The sequence below is a fragment of the Oncorhynchus gorbuscha genome, linkage group LG06, assembly GCF_021184085.1.
Source record: "Oncorhynchus gorbuscha isolate QuinsamMale2020 ecotype Even-year linkage group LG06, OgorEven_v1.0, whole genome shotgun sequence".
NCBI lineage: Eukaryota > Metazoa > Chordata > Actinopteri > Salmoniformes > Salmonidae > Oncorhynchus > Oncorhynchus gorbuscha.
The window spans coordinates 19,656,165-19,671,807 of NC_060178.1; the positions used below are offsets into that span (position 1 = coordinate 19,656,165).

Genomic DNA, 15,643 nt, shown 5'->3' on the forward strand with positions numbered 1-15,643 from the left:
TGAGTTGGCTTCATTGATTAGTGAATCAAAATTCCTGTGTGATAAAACCAAGTTGGTATCATCAGCAAAGAGAATGGGTCATTAATATAGATTAGGAATAACACAGGTCTAAGGATCGAACCCTGTGGAATGCCACAGGATATCCTGGCCCTGGTAGATGCACAACCATTTGCATATACAAATTGTTCGATATCATAAACATTATTATATAAGATCATGAAAACCGTCATAATGTAATTTAGCAAATAATATTTCATGATCAACTGTGTCTAACGCATTGGATAAATCTAGGGGGTAAAATGCTATGCCTCTGCTAAGTAACAACAATTATTATTTCCTTGATGATATTGACTGTGCTTATCAACAAATGGATTGTACATGGATTGCAATCTTGTAAGACTTGATATTTGGCATGAAAAGCATCGTTAGGATTCACAACTTGTTAATGGGACAGATTCCAAGGTAGCATTCCAAGGGAAGTAGGTATAATTGAGACATTGGGATTGCGGCTCTTGAAAATACCCTGAAAACAAGTTCCTGTGAATTCATTTGATGTCCATTCTGCTCTCTATTGGAGAGAAAAAGTGAGGTCCCCCATTCAGAGCTCCACAATGATCCTGTTGAGATCCGGCACTTTGCAGACCAGCTGAGCTCCTTTCTGTCCCTGGTCTCTAAAAAAGATTACCGGGCCATTGCACACTCAATTGATATTCCACCACTCAAACTTAATATCATGAATGGAGGTCCAGACTCTATGAATCAGAAGACAATGCGCTTAGCTTAGCAGCAAACTGGCACTTTGTGTGGTGTCTGTGGCAGCAGTGAGGAAGTGTCTAATGTGAGGCTCACAATTGTGCTTCTATAGAGTTCTAATGAGCTTCAGTGTGGAGGATGAATGGTCGGGGCCTTTCAGTGTGAGGACCAGGGAGCGAGTTCTGTGCACACCCACACAATGGAAGCAAGAGGAGGGGAGGCAGGCAGGCACTGCACTGCAGTAACACTGCAAAGCTAAGCCATTACAAGACCCACGAATAAGAGAGATAAAATAGAACCCCATGCTGAATAAATACTGAAATGTGTGGTTTTGAAGCTGCAGTCATTGTTCTGAATTAATTGAATCTGTCACCTAAGTACATACTGTACATCCACCCATCATTTAAAAATGTTTTTTTAATCACCTTTATTTAACCAGGTAGGCTAGTTGAGAACAAGTTCTTATTTACAACTGCGACCTGGCCAAGATAAAGCAAAGCAGTGCAACACAAACAACAACACAGAGTTACACATGGAATAAACAAACATACAGTCAATAATACAATTGAAAACATCTATATACAGTGTGTGCAAATGAGGTAAGATAAGGGAGGTAAGGCAATAAATAGGCCCTAGTGGCGAAATAATTACAATATAGCAATTAAACACTGGAGTGATAGATGTGCAGAAGATGAATGTGCAAGTAGATATACTGGGGTGAATAGGAGCTAAATAAATAAATACAGTATGGGGATGAGGTAGTTGGGTGGGCTATTTACAGATGGGCTGTGTACAGCTGCAACGATCGGTAAGCTGCTCTGACAGCTGGTGCTTAAAGTTAGTGAGGGAGATATGAGTCTCCAGCTTCAGTGATTTATGCAGTTCGTTCCAGTCATTGGCAGCAAAGAACTGGAAGGAAAGGTGATCAAAGGAGGAATTGGCCAGGGAAATATACCTGCTGGAGCGCTTGCTATGGGTGGATGCTGCAATGGTGACCAGTGAGCAGAGATAAGGCGGGGCTTTACCTAGCAAAGATTTATAGATGACCTGGGGGCCAGCCAACGAGATCATACAGGTCGCAGTGGTGGTTAGTATATGGGGCTTTGTTGACCAAACGGATGGCACTGTGATAGACTGCATCCAATTTGCTGAGTAGAGTGTTGGAGGCTATTTTGTAAATGACATCGCCGAAGTCAAGGAACAGTAGGATAGTCAGTTTTACGAGGGTATGTTTGGCAGCATGAGTGAAGGATGCTTTGTTGCAGAATATAAGTCGATTCTAGATTTGATTTTGGATTGGAGATGTTTGATGTGAGTCTGGAAGGAGAGTTTACAGTCTAACCAGACACCTAGGTATTTGTAGTTGTCCACATAATCTAAGTCAGAACTGTCCAGAGTAGTGATGCTGGACGGGCGGGCAGGTGCAGGCTGCGATCGGTTGAAGAGCATGCATTTAGTTTTACTTGCATTTAAGAGCAGTTGGAGGCCACGGAAGGAGGGTTGTATGGCATTGAAGCTCGTCTAGAGGTTAGTTAAAACAGTGTCCAAAGAAGGGCCAGAAGTATACAGGAGTATCATAGTGTGCCTCTGTGTATGTGTGTGTGTGTGTGTGTGTGTGTGTGTGTGTGTGTGTGTGTGTGTGTGTGTGTGTGTGTGTGTGTGTGTGTGTGTGTGTGTGTGTGTGTGTGTGTGTGTGTGTGTGTGTGTGTGTGTGTGTGTGTGTGTGTGTGTGTGTGTGTGTGTGTGTGTGTGTGTGTGTGTGTAGTTGCTGTTTCCCCAGCACGTGACCGTGACACTGGGCTGATGTCTCCTCAGACTTGCATGATTATTATCCATGAGTATCAGACATCTTCATAACAGCTGCAGAGAGAATTGGGAAATTCCAATTAAAGATGATGGAAAATAAATAAATGCTCTGTAATTCACCCTGTGGAAAAAAAAATCCAATTATAATGTATTCTTTAAAAGCATATTTATCATTATAGAGGTACATCTTAACCCCACAACTGCTCACGAGATAGCTGTTAATTACAGCATTACAGATTGGTGCCCCCCTAACCTAGGAAAGAGCAGCAAGCCTGTTGGGGAAATTCTTACACAGGGACACTCGAAGTCAATCCTAAATGAATACTCCTTAATTTGTCAGAGCGCTGGAGAGGTTCCAACCTACTCAATACAGCGTAGTACACATATTAATCTCCCCTTTGGCAGCCCCAGCAGTTGTCCTATAAACGGCTATACACAGACAAGTTATATTTGCATGATTTAGCATCATTACCATTTTGTTTAATTCATGTGGACTGAGCAATACTGGTTCATAACATGTGACAGATCAATATCTCACGAGGCTTCTTCTCTGTAAGCTGAGACCTTGAAAGTGAGATATCTTTTGTAGTTCTCAAAATAAGGTCTGGGCGTCCTGCCAAATTGCAGATACTGATAAGTGAGGATTCGTTAAATCAGTCACTTGCATGAACACAGAAATGGGTTATTAGAACAACACATGAATAGAACACAGAAATTAGTTATAATGAAAGCACATTACAAGCCACTGAAGGGGGTTTGGGAATCAATATCACAATAGAGCCTGTAGCCTTTGGGGAGAGAAGCATGTAGACCACATCCCCATTCTCTAGCTCTGAAGACAATGCATTAGATGCAGGTGCATCCTATCCATTAGAATCGTATATGGCATTTAACATAACTGTCTGGGTATTGTGATACATGAATACACCATAGGCGGCTGATGGCCCCATAATTGGGGAGGACAGGTTCATAGTAATAGCCCGTCGTTACGTGTTTGATACCATTCCATTAACTCCATTTCAGACATTATTATGAGCTGTCCTCCCCTCTGCAGCCTCCTGTAGAATACACTAATTTATTCAGGAGTGCAGGGATCATAGTCAGTGAATCTGAAGTAGGGTTGTAGGCTGTGCCAATATTTGTTGAAATATCTATTGTGGACCAATGTAATGTCAGTATTGAAGCAGCTAACATGTCATAAATTAGCCAAACTAGCAGAGAAGGCCACCCCTGGCTGTGTTATCTGTCTTCAGCTTCTCCACCTCTCTCTCACTGGCTGTCACTGTCTTTCAGGGATGCATTCTCTCTTCATCTCCTCCACCTCTCTCTCACTGGCTGTCACTGTCTTTCAGGGATGCATTCTCTCTTCATCTCCTCCACCTCTCTCTCACTGACTGTCAGGGATGCATTCTCTCTTCATCTCCTCCACCTCTCTCTCACTGGCTTTCAGGGATGCATTCTCTCTTCATCTCCTCCACCTCTCTCTCACTGACTGTCAGGGATGCATTCTCTCTTCATCTCCTCCACCTCTCTCTCACTGACTGTCAGGGATGCATTCTCTCTTCATCTCCTCCACCTCTCTCTCACTGGCTTTCAGGGATGCATTCTCTCTTCATCTCCTCCACCTCTCTCTCACTGGCTGGCTGTCACTGTCTTTCAGGGATGCATTCTCTTCATCTCCTCCACCTCTCTCTCACTGGCTGTCAGGGATGCATTCTCTCTTCATCTCCTCCACCTCTCTCTCACTGGCTGTCAGGGATGCATTCTCTCTTCATCTCCTCCACCTCTCTCTCACTGGCTGTCAGGGATGCATTCTCTCTTCATCTCCTCCACCTCTCTCTCACTGGCTGTCAGGGATGCATTCTCTCTTCATCTCCTCCACCTCTCTCTCACTGACTGTCAGGGATGCATTCTCTCTTCATCTCCTCCACCTCTCTCTCACTGGCTGGCTGTCACTGTCTTTCAGGGATGCATTCTCTTCATCTCCTCCACCTCTCTCTCACTGGCTGTCAGGGATGCATTCTCTCTTCATCTCCTCCACCTCTCTCTCACTGACTGTCAGGGATGCATTCTCTCTTCATCTCCTCCACCTCTCTCTCACTGGCTGTCAGGGATGCATTCTCTCTTCATCTCCTCCACCTCTTCTCTCACTGGCTTTCAGGGATGCATTCATTCTCTCTTCAGCTCCTCCAACTTGATCTTTTGGAACAGCAGTTCAGCCTTGGTAACACTCTTAGGGACGCTCGTTCAAGGTCAGCCTAAGCTGTATTCTGTCCCACCACCATGTCTCTCAGGTTCTTCAGCTCAGTCCAGATGTCAGGGGTTGTAGCTCCATACTCCAAGACTTTGGATTTGTGATCAAATGTTTCATGAGGGGGCAGTACTAAATGTTGTTTTACTGTTTAGAAATAAAAGCACTTGATGTATCCAGTCCCCCCTATTTGAAGAAGTCATCAGTATTTTGACAAATTCATTTCTAGTGTATTAAAGTAATAAAAAGTGTAGTATTTGGTCCCATATTCCTAGCATGCAATGGTTACATCAAGCTTGTGAATACAAACTTGGATGCATTTAAGAGCTCGTTGTGATTGTTTCTGATTATGTTTTGCCCATAGGAACTGGTTCAAAATACTGTCCTGAGTAAGGTGTATGAATATTTATTCTTAGATGTACACTCTCTCCAAAGGGAAAAAAATAGACATCATAAAATGTATATTGATATAGAAATATACCTATGCTGATAGCAGTGTCAACTGCCTCCCCAGACTGCATTCAGTGGAACCACAGTGACATCACCTGTTCTGATCCAGTACTGCTACTACTGTAATTCCCAATCATGCTCACTAGATGGCACCAAGAAAAAGAAATCAAACTAATATCCATTCCAAAAGCAGGATTTGTACTTACCGTTGAGCTGTATTGCAAACCTGAAACATGTAGGTAACAAGCCTATACAATACATATCTTAAGTATCTTACAAAAGTATCTTAGATGTATTATTTACCCTTTATTTAACTAGGCAAGTCAGATAAGAACAAATTCTTATTTACAATGACGCCTACCAGGGAACAGTGGGTTAAGTGCCTTGTTCAGGGGCAGAACAACAGATTTTCACCTTGTCAGCTCGGGGATTCGATCCAGCAACTTGTTACTGGCCCAACGCTCTAACCACTAGGCTGGCTACCTGACGCCCCAAATAACGATGATCTGTATTGATGTGATCTCTCACCATTTTGGATCATGCCAGACTTGGAATGCTTCATGCTTGAAATCATAGGTCTTATGCCAATTATTCAAATACATACTTTCTAGACAAGTAAACTGTCATAGCTCCTGCACAGGACAAATGAAGATCGTATAATGACAACAAGTATGTTATTGGAAGTGACATGTGACATTCAAGGATAACTATCACTATGGGGCTTGTACAATATTATAGCCCAGAGGAGCTGAAAAATGCTCTGGGGACAGAGAATATAGCCATTTCCCCCAGCTAGTTTTAATTCAGATACAAATACCCTGAGGTAGCAACCAACACTGACTCTCACTGCTTAATGGGGAATCCAATCAAAAACTATTTATTTTCTATTACTAGTCCACTGTTGATACAGTCCTAAAATGTTTTACATGTCAGCAGTCAAGTTTTCAAGATATTGGACTTTCAACAAGCAAAGTGTCACTGACCACATTATTATGATGATGCAAAATGCATCCCAAAAACATTTTTGGGACAGTATCAACAGTGGACAAATGGAAAGAAAAAAAACAATAAGATAGACTGCTGTAGCCTCCGATATTAGTATTGCTCGTTGGTACAGTATGATAATAGTGAGTGGTTGAGCTCCTAAGAGCATGTTAGGCTATGCATCCTACATCTGTCTATTAGGAGAGTCCCAGAGAACGAGTTCGCCCTGTCACTGTCATAAATTTGAATTGCTTTTCATTCCTGGCTGCATGGCCACGTTTCTTTGACTTTATTTTCCTGATGGCACTTTAGGAAATGATGACTTGTGGGCAATACTAAGTAATTCCAATTCCTGTGCCTTGGCCCAGATGAGATTCAGTAATACAGTGTATTCGGAAAGTATTCAGACTCCTTGATTTTTCCCCACATTTTGCCTTATTACAGCCTTAATCTAATATTGATTAAAAAACACTTTCCTCATCAATCTACACACAATACACCATAACAAAGCAAAAACAGTTATTTTTTTCCTTCTGCATATCTATGAACATAAAAAAATATATATATATAGTGAGGGGAAAAAAGTATTTGATCCACTGCTGCAGTATTCCCACTGACAATGGTAGGTGTATTTGAACAGTGAGAGACAGAATAACAACAAAAAAATCCAGAAAAACACATGTCAAAAATATTATAAATTGATCTGCATTTTAATGAGGGAAATAAGTATTTGACCCCTCCCCTCTCATTACCTGTATAAAAGACACCTGGGAGCCAGCAATCTTTGATTGAGAGGGGGTCAAATACTTACTTCTTATACTTATGTCAATTGCACGCTCCCTCAAAACTTGAGACATCGGTGCCATTGTGTTGTGTGAAAAAACTGCACATTTTAGAGTGGCCTTTTATTGTAACACGCACAAAGTGCACCTGTGTAATGATCATGCTGTTTAATCAGCTTCTTGATATGCCACACCTGTCAAGTGGATGGATTATTTTGGCAAAGGAGAAATGCTCACTGACAAAAAAAAATCCCTCTCAGAAGTGAACCATTTCTCCCCCCCCCAGATGGCAACTGCAGATATTGTTTGAAAACTGTCTTTTTTTGTAAGGACAAATCATGACGTCCTCCCTCACAGCTACCTTTTCATCCATCCACTCACCCATTATTACTATTTTTCTTCCCTCTCAATGTGAGTGAGAGTAACTGTCTCCAGTGGAAACTTGCGAGGTAAATGAGGTGTGGCTCTAAATGTCAGAGTGGGCATCTCTTCCTGGGTGCCTCAATCAATGAGAGGCAGTATCATGTGCTTAATCAGCCAGGTGTTAGAGGGAGGGAGGGAACGGGCAGATCAGAACACTGGAGAGAGACAGGGAGGAAACACACTCTTAGAAGTCTCTTTATAGTCAAGGTGTTCATTATGGGAGGACAGAGTTGCCGGAACACATACGTATAACAACGCTCACATTTTCAGACAAGGGATATCATTCATTCTCTCACACACAACAGTAAAAGGGGAAATGTCAAAGCCTAAATGAGCACTGTTGAGATCCTCTCCAGTCCAGAGTGGGGAAGCTGCTCTCATTTCCTTGTCTCCTCTACAGAGGTCTGTCTGGGTGAGTCATTATGTGTGATGGAGCTGTTGCAGAAAGCCTTGGCTTCACCCAGCAGGCAGTGGATCAGTCATCTGATGCCTGAGGGAGACAAGCCCTCCCAGTCCCCACACAGCCCTCTCAGTGTTCAGCCTCACAGTCTGTCAATCCTACTCATCTCATCCATTGGCTTTTGCATCCTGTTGCTCTGATTGTCAGTCTGTTCCTCTTAGCTGAAGAAGTAAGTGGATTTCTTCACCTGCTGGAGATCAAAGTCACCTGGGAGACAAGAACACAATCTCACGTCAGGGAAAAGGGGTAGGACGTAGTGGAAGATACATTAATGGGTAATGATTGTCTACGTTTTGATCAGTCAAATATTGTGGTTCAATTCTGAGTTTCCCTGACATATGGCTGTTGACTTCTATAGGACACTGTATAGGAGTCAATGTTCTCACTACCATTATATACAGTGAATTCTAAAAGTATTCAGACCCCTCATCAGTCTACACACAATATCCCAAAGTGACAAATAAAAAAAAAGGTTGAACAGAAATACCTTATTTACATACAGTACCAGTCAAACGTTTGGACATCTCATTCCAGGGTTTTTCTGAATTTTTTTTACATTGTAGAAGAATAGTGAAGCCCTCAAAATTATTAAATAACACATAGGGAATCATGCAGTAAGCAAAAAGTATATTTAATATTTGAGATTCTTCAAAGTAGCCACCCTTTACCCTGATGACAGCTTTGCACACTCTTGGCATTCTCTGAACCAGCTTCATGAGGTAGTCACCTGGAATGCATTTCAATTAACGGGTGTGCCTTCTTAAAAAGTAAATGTTGTAAATTCTTAATGTGTTTGAGCCAATCAATTGTGTTGTGACAAGGTAGGGGTGGTACACAGAAGATGGCCCTATTTCATATTATGGCAAGAACAGCTCAAATAAGCAAAGAGAAACGGCAGTTGATCATTACTTTAAGACAAAGGTCAGTCAATGGGGAAAATTTCAAATAACCTTTAAAGTTTCTTTAAATGCCGTCACAAAAACCATTTATCGCTATGATGCACTGGCTCTCGAGGACCGCCACAGGAAAGGAAGACCCAGAGTTACCTCTGCTTCAAAGGATAAGTTCATTCGAGTTACCAGCCTCAGAAAATGTAGCCCAAATAAAAACTTCACGGAGTTCAAGTAACAGACACATCTCAACATCAACTGTTCAGAAGAGACTGTGTGAATCAGGCCTTCATGGTCTAATTGCTGCAAAGAAACCACTACTAAAGGACACCAATAAGAAGAGACTTGCTTGAGCCAAGAAATACAAGCAATGGACATTAAACTGGTGGAAATCTGTCCTTTGGTCTGATGAGTCCAAATTTGAGATTTTGGTTCCAACCGCTGTGTCTTTGTGAGACGCAGAGTAGGAGAGCGGATGATCTCCACATGTGTGGTTCCCACCGTGAAGAATGGAGGAGATGTGAGTGTCACTAGCAAAGCACCTCCACACTGTCTGATTTATTAAGAATTCAAGGCACACTTAAGCAGCATGGCTACCACAACATTCTGCAGCGATATGCCATCCCATCTGGTTTGCTTAGACTATCATTTGTTTTGTAAAAGGACAATGACACAACACACCTAAAGGGCTATTTGACCAAAGCGTGTGATGGAGTGCTGCATCAGATGACCTGGCCTCCATAATCACCTGACCTCAGCCCAATTGAGATGGTTTGGGATGAGTTGGACTGCAGAGTGAAGGAAAAGCAGCCAACAAGTGCTCAGCATATGTAGGAACTCCTTCAAAACTGTTGGTCAAAGCATTCCAGAGAATGCCAAGAGTGTACAAAGCAGTCATCAAGGCAAAGGGTGGCTACTTTGAAGAATCTCAAATATGTTTTGATTTGTTTAACATTTTTTTGGTTACTTCATGATTCCATGTGTTATTTCATAGTTTTGATGTCTTCAATATTATTCTACAATGTAGAAAATAGTAAAAATAAAGAAAAGGCCTTGAATGAGTAGATGTGTCCAAACTTTTGACTAGTATGTATATTTACAAAAAATTGACTCTCCGCCAACAAGAGGGGTGTGAATAGTTTGGGGTCCCATGGGTTGTGAGGTGGGGCTTTGTTACTATGCCAATAAATGACTATATCCATCCGGACCTTTGCGTGACCGGACCTTCTCAAATAGTACATGAGTACACCTGTTGTATAACAACGTCTAGCTAGTATTCAGCTAGTACTTCACTGTATTCTGTTAGAGACAGCCAGAGGTTACCGTAGTGATGGCCTCCGTGTGGTTCAGAAAACTCTACACCTGCCCGAGTCGTGTAAGGAGACTTTGCATGGCGGGTGGAGCTGCTGGTACCAACCAGCCTCAGATGGACAGAGGTTAAACAACCACAAAAGCCTTCTTCAGGAATGATGGGCAGACTGGTGTGGTGCTGACACTTTAATCAATCAACCCCTGTGCTGTGGGGATTATTCCATGGATCTGACGAACAGAATACACAGGTCCTGTAGGGTGCAGACAAAGAGAGAAACTGACCTGTTTGAGGCACTTTGGCCAGTAGTAGCAGCATCCTCCGGTACTCCATAAACTTATTGTTTTTGACCTCGCTCCTAGAGGAGAAAGGATATCAGATTAGGTGCTTATTAAATTGTTGTTGTTGTTGTGGTGAGAGGTTGATCAGGAGTCCCTGCTATTGAAGAGAGGAGGGCAGTGGTGCAGTCTCCTCAGGCTCATCTCGTTAAGCTCCTGCCTTCCTCATCTCGGCTCTCCTCCTAGGGGCTATGACCTCACGGGGCCTTGGCAGAGGAGATGAGGGGCTGGCCTGGATGCCCAATTACCCCACCGAAGGAGCAGTGTGGATACTATGTACACTTCACCCAACACCAAGTGATTACTGTAAAAACAACTTTTTACAAGCAACCTAACCGTAAAAAATATTTTTACTGTAACCACTAGTGGTCTGTCAAGCTTCTAAACAGTCACTTTTAAAGGTATAGTCTGGGAATCGGTGCACTTTTAAAGCCATTTCTGTATTTGATGGCATAGTTAAAAGCCCATCTAATGTTTAGTAAGTTTAGTTTCTACAGTGCTCAAACTACTACTTTAAGGATGTGTGTGTATGCTTAACCATTAAAGTCCAGCTATGGCAACTCCAGGCTTAAAAAGTACAAGCAGAGAGAGAGAAACTGATCGCAGCAGGAAACTCCACGTGTTTTAGGACCATTTATCTACCATAGTTACTGTACATGTCTGTTTTGACAGTTTATGCCAGGGGTTACCACACTCGTTTTGTCGTTTGACAAAAAAAAGTTGCGACCCCACCATGTAAAAAAAAGTGATCAAAGTAAATAAACAATATCAACGTTTGCTTTTTTAAGTTGGGGTTATTACAATCTATTACAAATCAGTATGACTACTTTTGACAGTATTTAAATCTGAAGGAAGTATGGTTTGAAGTGACAAATGCAACAAAGGAATTGGGAGATTAATCATTTCGTATGGTCTTCTGTGTAGAAAAGGAGATACAGTGATTGTTCTTTTCCCCCCCAGTCAGATTTAGTGCCTGGTCTTGTCCACTCTGGCTTGTGGGCATTGTAGAGGGAAACAGAAAACACATAAGTGATTGAGAGTCTTATTATGGAGTCATCATTTTCTGTAGCTTAAAGTGTTCAAAGGATAGTGCCACCCACATGAAGTATAGTATAGAATTCTGTAGTTAACTGAAGTATACTGTCCAATACTATACACTGCAGTATCCATCGATTGTTAAGTGCTTACTATAGTATTTTGTAGTATATTATAAAATACTAAGCACTGTAGAATCCCTTGAGCATGTGTAGCACTTACTATAGAATTTTGTAGTATAATACTATAGTAAATACTACAATAGTACCAGAAAAACAAATGTAGTAAATACTACAGTAATGTCTGCAAAAACACACTTATTTAACTATAGTAAATACTACCGTGTTTAATTTGCATATACCCTGCCCATTCCCCTCCCCATATCCCAATTTTTGCCACCCATAAGTCAAAACCTACATGTCAAGTATAGACTATATAAAGTACATGTACAGTGTTCCCTACAGGTTGTAGAAAACTCTGTTTAGACCCCAGTCCTACCTACCTACACGTTACGGAAAATGTGCTCTTTTAGTATTTCTCCAGTAGGTTTCCTGAAGAAGAAAGCCTCCACTTCTATGTCAAAGATAGTAAAACAAAAACACTATAGTAAATACTACAGTAATGTCCGCAAAAACATTACACTAAATACTACAGTATACTACGATCAGCAACACCACTACATTCATTACTACAGTATATAATAGCGATGCATGATAAAATAAATAAATAAATAGGTAAACATATCAGAATCAGACGATATTAGCTAAAAATGCCAACAGCCCGATGTCTAGTTTAATTAACGCTGATGTGCAAAACCGATGTCAAAGCTGACGTGCATACTTATATAACGTAATAAATGCAGCACTACACAGAACAAAAGAAGAAAAATACTCAGGGCACACTTCCAACAACTAAACAAGTTCAAGTCCAGCAGTCATTTGAAAGAGCAAGAAAAATTCAGCGAGACAGCTCAAAAGGTGAAATCCATTCATGTCAAGATAATGGAATTCATGGCCCTTGACAATCAACCATTCTCTGTCGCGGATGATGTTGGCTTTCGCCGACTAGACGAGCACCTTGAGCCCCAGTACACACTACCAAGTAGGCGCTATTTTTCAGATGGTTTCCCTACCGGAGTTACACTGTATTGTTGAAATGCACATCCCTGAGCTGCTTGCTACGGGTGTCACTGCTATTAGCTTCATGACTGACATTTGGACCAGAGATGTCATCCCCATGAGTATGCCGAGTCTGACAGCACAGTGGGTCGATAAGGATTTCGTACTGAAGGAAAGCCGTACTGCAGGCTCAAGAATGTGCTGGTTCTCATACCGCTGCTGCCATTTTAATGGCATTTGAGAACATGTTTCACACATGAACACACTCCTAGCACCATTCGAATAACTAACTCAAGAAATAAGCTCATCAACTGCGACTGCAGCAGACGTGATTACCCTCGGTCATGGCATTGAAACGCCTGCTCAACAAAACTGCCGACAAACCGTGGGGTTAAAACTTGCAAAAGTACTCTAGTAGAGGCTGTGAACAAGCATTTACATTACATTTACATTACATTTAAGTCATTTAGCAGACGCTCTTATCCAGAGCGACTTAAAAATTGGTGCATTCACCTTATGACATCCAGTGGAACAGCCACTTTACAATAGTGCATCTAAATATTTTAAGGGGGGGTGAGAAGGATTACTTTATCCTATCCTAGGTATTCCTTAAAGAGGTGGGGTTTCAGGTGTCTCCGGAAGGTGGTGATTGACTCCGCTGTCCTGGCATCGTGAGGGAGTTTGTTCCACCACTGGGGAGCCAGAGCAGCGAACAGTTTTGACTGGGCTGAGCGGGAACTGTACTTCCTCAGTGGTAGGGAGGCGAGCAGGCCAGAGGTGGATGAACGTAGTGCCCTTATTTGGGTGTAGGGCCTGATCAGAGCCTGGAGGTACTGAGGTGCCGTTCCCCTCACAGCTCCGTAGGCAAGCACCATGGTCTTGTAGCGGATGCGAGCTTCAACTGGAAGCCAGTGGAGAGAGCGGAGGAGCGGGGTGACGTGAGAGAACTTGGGAAGGTTGAACACTAGACGGACTGCGGCGTTCTGGATGAGTTGTAGGGGTTTAATGGCACAGGCAGGGAGCCCAGCCAACAGCGAGTTGCAGTAATCCAGACGGGAGATGACAAGTGCCTGGATTAGGACCTGCGCCGCTTCCTGTGTGAGGCAGGGTCGTACTCTGCGGATGTTGTAGAGCATGAACCTACAGGAACGGGCCACCACCTTGATGTTAGTTGAGAACGACAGGGTGTTGTCCAGGATCACGCCAAGGTTCTTAGCACTCTGGGAGGAGGACACAATGGAGTTGTCAACCGTGATGGCGAGATCATGGAACGGGCAGTCCTTCCCCGGGAGGAAGAGCAGCTCCGTCTTGCCGAGGTTCAGCTTGAGGTGGTGACCCGTCATCCACACTGATATGTCTGCCAGACATGCAGAGATGCGATTCGCCACCTGGTCATCAGAAGGGGGAAAGGAGAAGATGAATTGTGTGTCGTCTGCATAGCAATGATAGGAGAGACCATGTGAGGTTATGACAGAGCCAAGTGACTTGGTGTATAGCGAGAATAGGAGAGGGCCTAGAACAGAGCCCTGGGGGACACCAGTGGTGAGGAGACAGATTCTCGCCACGCCACCTGGTAGGAGCGACCTGTCAGGTAGGACGCAATCCAAGCGTGGGCCGCGCCGGAGATGCCCAACTCGGAGAGGGTGGAGAGGAGGATCTGATGGTTCACAGTATCGAAGGCAGCCGATAGGTCTAGAAGGATGAGAGCAGAGGAGAGAGAGTTAGCTTTAGCGGTGCGGAGCGCCTCCGTGATACAGAGAAGAGCAGTCTCAGTTGAATGACTAGTCTTAAAACCTGACTGATTTGGATCAAGAAGGTCATTCTGAGAGAGATAGCGGGAGAGCTGACCAAGGACGGCACGTTCAAGAGTTTTGGAGAGAAAAGAAAGAAGGGATACTGGTCTGTAGTTGTTGACATCGGAGGGATCGAGTGTAGGTTTTTTCAGAAGGGGTGCAACTCTCGCTCTCTTGATGACGGAAGGGACATAGCCAGCGGTCAGGGATAAGTTGATGAGCGAGGTGAGATAAGGGAGAAGGTCTCCGGAAATGGTCGGGAGAAGAGAGGAGGGGATAGGGTCGAGCGGGCAGGTTGTTGGGCGGCCGGCCGTCACAAGACGCGAGATTTCATCTGGAGAGAGAGGGGAGAAAGAGGTCAGAGCACAGGGTAGGGCAGTGTGAGCAGAACCAGCGGTGTCGTTTGACTTAGCAAACGAGGATCGGATGTCGTCGACCTTCTTTTCAAAATGGTTGACGAAGTCATCTGCAGAGAGGGAGGAGGGGGGAGGAGGATTCAGGAGGGAGGAGAAGGTGGCAAAGAGCTTCCTAGGGTTAGAGGCAGATGCTTGGAATTTAGAGTGGTAGAAAGTGGCTTTAGCAGCAGAGACAGAGGAGGAAAATGTAGAGAGGAGGGAGTGAAAGGATGCCAGGTCCGCAGGGAGGCGAGTTTTCCTCCATTTCCGCTCGGCTGCCCGGAGCCCTGTTCTGTGAGCTCGCAATGAGTCGTCAAGCCACGGAGCGGGAGGGGAGGACCGAGCCGGCCTGGAAGATAGGGGACATAGAGAGTCAAAGGATGCAGAAAGGGAGGAGAGGAGGGTTGAGGAGGCAGAATCAGGAGATAGGTTGGAGAAGGTTTGAGCAGAGGGAAGAGATGATAGGATGGAAGAGGAGAGAGTAGCGGGGGAGAGAGAGCGAAGGTTGGGACGGCGCAATACCATCCGAGTAGGGGCAGTGTGGGAAGTGTTGGATGAGAGCGAGAGGGAAAAGGATACAAGGTAGTGGTCGGAGACTTGGAGGGAGTTGCAATGAGGTTAGTGGAAAAACAGCATCTAGTAAAGATGAGGTCGAGCGTATTGCCTGCCTTGTGAGTAGGGGGGAAGGTGAGAGGGTGAGGTCAAAAGAGGAGAGGAGTGGAAAGAAGGAGGCAGAGAGGAATGAGTCAAAGGTAGACGTGGGGAGGTTAAAGTCGCCCAGAACTGTGAGAGGTGAGCCGTCCTCAGGAAAGGAGCTTATCAAGGCATCAAGCTCATTGATGAACTCTCCGAGGGG

The 15,643-nt window shown here is 43.8% G+C and overlaps 1 protein-coding gene and 1 non-coding gene across 2 annotated transcripts in view; one reads left to right on the forward strand and one right to left on the reverse strand.

Annotated features, from left to right (window-relative positions):
• Positions 1–7,147: 7,147 nt before the first annotated feature.
• Positions 7,148–15,643, reverse strand: part of LOC124037652 (DNA-directed RNA polymerase, mitochondrial-like) — a 42,856-nt gene continuing 34,360 nt past the window's right edge. The window contains exons 20-21 of the mRNA XM_046352578.1: positions 10,393–10,466; positions 7,148–8,116 (exon numbers count right to left, since the gene is read on the reverse strand). Of these exons, the coding sequence (XP_046208534.1) occupies positions 8,067–8,116; positions 10,393–10,466 (124 nt within the window). The 3' untranslated portion in view covers positions 7,148–8,066. The remainder of the gene's footprint in view (positions 8,117–10,392; positions 10,467–15,643) is intronic.
• Positions 11,998–12,050, forward strand: LOC124038812. Its single transcript, XR_006839414.1, has one exon. It is a non-coding gene; the product is annotated as a U7 small nuclear RNA (small nuclear RNA).